This window comes from Lepisosteus platostomus, chromosome 5 (assembly GCF_059453375.1).
Source record: "Lepisosteus platostomus isolate fLepPlt1 chromosome 5, fLepPlt1.hap1, whole genome shotgun sequence".
Taxonomy (NCBI): domain Eukaryota; kingdom Metazoa; phylum Chordata; class Actinopteri; order Semionotiformes; family Lepisosteidae; genus Lepisosteus; species Lepisosteus platostomus.
This window is the reverse complement of record NC_142615.1, coordinates 59,277,683-59,282,625: the sequence shown is the minus strand read 5'-3', so window position 1 is coordinate 59,282,625 and position 4,943 is coordinate 59,277,683. Positions and strand designations below refer to the sequence as shown.

Here is a 4,943-nt window from a genome sequence, read left to right as displayed (position 1 = left end):
TAAGAAAAATGCTGGGCTCCAGCCCACAGGGATTTACCTGTGCTGTAAGAACTAATGCGTGAATAAGGAGACTGGATTCTGGTGAAAGACAGGAAAAAGAGGTGTTCGCTCAGGTGGAGGGGGCCGTGCCAGGTGCCCTGAATTCATGGTTCCCATTTTAAAAAGGTCACAAACGAACTGAGCAAAGAGCAGGAGTGATGTCTCCACAGGGATAGATGGGGATCACATGCTTGGGACTGATGTGCACAGCCTTTTTCCTTTTTATGTGGAAGCCTGTCACCCAGAAGCCCAGAAAGAGGAAGAATCTAAACGCGAAGCCTCTTTGTATACAAACTGGCTGAATGAAACTGATAATGAGGGGGATATGAGTAATTTGTGGTACAAATTTATAAATCATACTGTAAAGTTAAAGAAATTTAATGCATCTTGTTATGTATGTGCTTTAATGCCTCATTCTACAGCCTCACCCATTTCTCTCCTGGTTAGAATCACTGTTTGGGCCAGGGGGAATGTTTTTCTTTAAGTTACTAACACCAATTATAGTAGCTGTGATACTTGTCTTTCTGTTTTTGTGTTGCTGTACAAAATATATTATTCCAATGCTTTGAAATATGGTAACGAATGTTTGCGCATCAGTATGTTCTGGTAAGAACGCAAGAATCCGAAGTATGGGAGCCTCCTGGGAGTCCATATGAAGAATCTAACTTTTAATCATTTTCAAGAATAAAAAGGAGGGAATTGAAGTGGAAATCTAATAAGTAAATTGATTCTTAAAAATGTAGAGAGCTTTGAAAAAAAAATATATATTTCCATGACAGGAACCATTATATAAAATAGTTTATCCTAGATCCTTGAAGCTTTATTAGGGCAGTGCAGTAGGGCTAAAAATTAACAGTGTTAGTGGGCCAGCAGGATTTGTGCAAATTATAGGTAGTCACAAAGAGACTAGGATTCACTTGAAATTCATGACATGGGACACCGAAACAGGGGAGAGGCTTTATGTAGTAAGCGTTCAGTCTCAATCTACGCAGTCTGTGCTGCTGGTAGAGGTGGTTGTGAACACTTGTCTTCCCAGACTAGTACTGGGATCTCCAGTCTCAATCCTAATACTTCCCATGACTGTCCACTACCACTACTGTGAAACCAACACCCATAAGACAAGACCTCCGAGATTCTAACTGCACCATTATTCACTGATGTTTGTGCACCAGTATTGTTCCTCTGGTGAGGAAGGGAAGGCCTACTTTATACCAAGCCCCTGTTGACAATTCCTTCCTTGTGTTTCTTTTAATCAGTTTGTGTAGCCTAGAATAGGACATCAGATCTCACTCTTACTGGGCACTACAGTAGCAACTCACACTCCATAAGCACTACCCCTCTCGGAAATGGGAGGATTGCCAGTATATTGAACACCTCTGTCTCTCCCCCAGTAAAGAGTGTCACTGCCCTGCCCAAGGAACAGTGCAGCCATCTTCCCCCAGTACAACGCTTTGTTATTCCAGCCATTTTCAGTCCTCATTGGCAGCAAGACAGGAAGCATTCTTGACAGGGGAACCCCCACAAATACTTTCATTGATTAATGGGTCTCACTTCCCTTGAATTCCTCCACCCCATTCAAACCTATAAACCATAAAGAAACAAGGGCAGGCAGAAGGGTCTTTCACAGCTTTATTGAGATGTTGCCATTACAAGGCGAGTGGAGGCAGGAGAGTCACAAGGGCCAGGCTGGAGCCTTCATTCAGGCACCTGGGGAGGAAGAAGGAGAACAATGCAGCTGAACTGCAGGACACCCACCCCTACAGGAGCTCCTCCTGCCAGACCCTACCTGTCCACTGGCCAACATCTCCAAAGTCCTCTGCTCCCTCCACATCCTCACTGGTGCTCTCAGCATCTTCACTGGAGATCTGAGGGTCTCCCTCCTCATCCTCAGTCCAGTCAGCTCCCACATCCAGAGGAGCTTCTACTGGTGCCACAGCCACCCGACTGCTGGTCACCAGGCTCCTGGTACCTGTGGACAAGTAACACCCAGGAGTGAGGGATCTGCTATACCCAGAGACCCACAGTCTACTCATCTAAACAGTCCCTTTGTCAGGCACGGGATCATTCCTCAGTTGTCCAAGCATGGTTGTCTCCTGGGCAGAGATGCATCCACAAGGGATAGAGAACCAGACCCACCTTCATTCTGACTGCCAGCACACCTGGACTCACAGCAGGCACAGACCTCATGGTCACCATACAGCTCCTCCCACCTGGAGGAGAGGAGGACAGGTGAGGCCTCCACCTGGCATGTCCCAGAGCACCCTCAGCAGGCTCCTTGCAGAAGTACCTCTTAGCCTCCCTGTTGTAGTTGCAGGACTTGGTCCCTGGTGTTGCTTTAGCAGGAGCCACAGCCATGACAGTGCATGTACAGCTCAGTCACTTCATGCTGCAAGAGGGAAGGTCAACAGCATTAAGGGATCAAGGCCAATAGAGGGACAGAGAAGGACCTTCTGCCATCAGTGAAGGCAAGCTGGCAGCTCTAGGCACTACAGCTGTCACAGTCTGGTTCACATCTAGATCATGGACGTGAAAGCAGACCATGGATCAGTAGAGCAGGAAGGCTGAGCAGCCTTTGAGAGCAGTACCTTCCTGGACAGCTTCTTCTGGAAGAGGAAGGCATCAATCGTGAAGCGGAGCACATCCTTCTGCTTGGAGGGGACAAACCTGGACAGGCAGCCATCTGCCTTGCTGTCCACCATGCACCTGGGGACAAGGATGAACCCCTGCAGGCTCTCGGGGCTCCTGCCCACCTGTCCTTCCAGAAGGGGCCGTACCCCAAGTTATCGATCACAGGGAAACAGGGCTGCAAGTGCTGGTCCGGTTTCTCGGTTACGTAACACGAGTGGATGTACAGCCTCTGCTCCGCTGTGGCAAAGTAGGCAGTGGCCTGGAAGTACATGGGCTGACCCAGGAAGTACTCATCCTTAGGAGAGAGCCAGACCCAGTGGGCTGGAGAGAGAGAGGCAGCATTACACCTGCACACAGCACCCCCTGCTGCCAGGAGGAGCCACTCGCTCAAGGAGCTTACAGTTGGTGGTGAGCAGGACAAAGCTGTGCTTGTTCTTCAGGTCCTTGAAGAAGGTCCTTCTCCTGGCCCACGTGGGGACATAGCCAACCTTGTAGGAGTAGTGGAACCTGCAGGACAGAGGGGATGAGGGGCTTCTGGACACTTTCCCAGCAGCAGCAGAGCCCTGCCTACCTGTTGTAGGAGCACTTGACCCGCACAGAGAAGGGAATGAAGTGATGCACAAGCGCACTGGAGGAGGGCGGGGCATAGTGGAGAGTGTTGGAGTACACCAGGCGGCCCTGGACAACCTGCAAGGTCACAGAGGAAGGGGTATTCCCAGGAAAGGCAACCCCGACACTAGCCCTACAGTTCACATCGATACATTGCCTGTAGATGAAGACCCACTTACCGACCGCTCGGTACCGCACTCGTGAAGCCCGTAGATGAAGTAGAAGTAATGGCGTGTGGTTCGGCTGACGCTGCAGTTGCCCAAGGTCACCTCCGATGGCCGACAGCTGAAGCCGAACAGGAGCCGACTGACCCTCACGTACATCCTGCTGGAGTCGCACCACACAGCCACTCCTCGGGTGCCCCCGATGGCCGGGCGAGCCGGCTGCCGCCCTCGCTGGGGAGGAAACAGGACGCTCTTGATGTAGGCGGGTAAGGGGCGGCTGCCGGCTTCATCTTCTCCTTGTCGAAGTAGGGCGAGTACGCGTCTCTGGACACGGGAAGGCGGCGAAAGTCGGGGGCCAAGGACTGCGAGTCGTGCTCGCTTGCAGACAGGTCTTCGGAGGGCGCATCTGCCAGGTTCAAGTCCTCCAACTGGGCTGCATCTTCAGGAGCCGGGAGGTCGGCCTGGAGCGCCAATTCCCGAGAGTCCCAGCCAGCCGGCCCGGCGGAGATCAGTGCGGGGAGCCCGGCCCCTGCGCACAGGCACAGCATAAAGAGAAACGAGCGCATCGCCAAATTAACGTCCCGCTTAATTGCTACAGGAGTAAAATAAGTAAACCACAAAACCGTGTTGAAGCAAGAAAGCATAAAGTGTGAACGCGGTGACTAGGTTTTTATACTGGCAGGACCTGCTACCGCACACCTGGTCACACTACCGCTCAATCAACACAATCAATTACACACAGAGACCCGGATTGTTCTCAGCGTCTAATTAGAACCTGATTCCAGTCTGAGGCGGGACTCCGTGAAGCCGCCTGAACACTTTCCCGTGTGTATCTGACCTCAGCGGAGGAGTTCCACGCAATTTCGACAGAATTAAATCACCCACACGTGTAAAATTTGCTCAGATTAATTTATTGTTCAATTAGTTTCTAATTTCCGAGGAAAGTGTGTTAAACTCGCTGTCAGACAGAGTACGGAACATGCGACACGTCCGTCCACACTTTCTTTTATCGAGGGGGCTGTTCTATCAACACGTACCGCAATGAAAATAATTTTACTATTTTTCATGTGTAATTGCATGTCATATTAAAATGTGTAATACAAGCATTTCTTTGCTTCCCAGTAAAGAAATACTGATCAGCTTTTGACATGATCTGATAATAATTTGTCTGATTTTCCAGAGATTGCTTTTGCTTCGCAGCACTGAGAACCTATGGAAGCCCGTTTCCGCCAGGGAGTAAAAAAAACGCACTATGGTATCTCAGAATTGTGACTTAGAATCATAGAATTGCGACCTAAAAACTCAGAATTTTGACTTTATCTCTCACATTTGCGACTTCGAAATAGCCCATATTTCATTGTCTGTCCTTTTGTTATTGTAACGGATTCGGGTTCTAGGGCTTGTGCCCTCGCCGCTCCCACCCTACTTCGTGCCTCAAACCCCGTATTGGCTCAAACCCAGGTCTTGCTGGCTAGAACCCGAATCCGTTACAATAACAAAAGG

The 4,943-nt window shown here is 49.9% G+C and overlaps 1 protein-coding gene across 1 annotated transcript; it reads right to left on the bottom strand.

Moving 5' to 3' along the window:
* Positions 1–1,796: 1,796 nt before the first annotated feature.
* On the bottom strand, positions 1,797–2,966 carry LOC148670358 (uncharacterized). Its single transcript, XM_088631019.1, has 4 exons — positions 2,625–2,966; positions 2,327–2,425; positions 2,176–2,249; positions 1,797–2,008 (listed from the first exon to the last, which is right to left on the bottom strand). Exons 2-4 carry the CDS (start codon positions 2,392–2,394, stop codon positions 1,797–1,799), a joined length of 354 nt encoding a protein of 117 aa, XP_088487145.1. The 5' UTR covers positions 2,395–2,425; positions 2,625–2,966.
* Between the last annotated feature and the right edge of the window lie 1,977 nt (positions 2,967–4,943).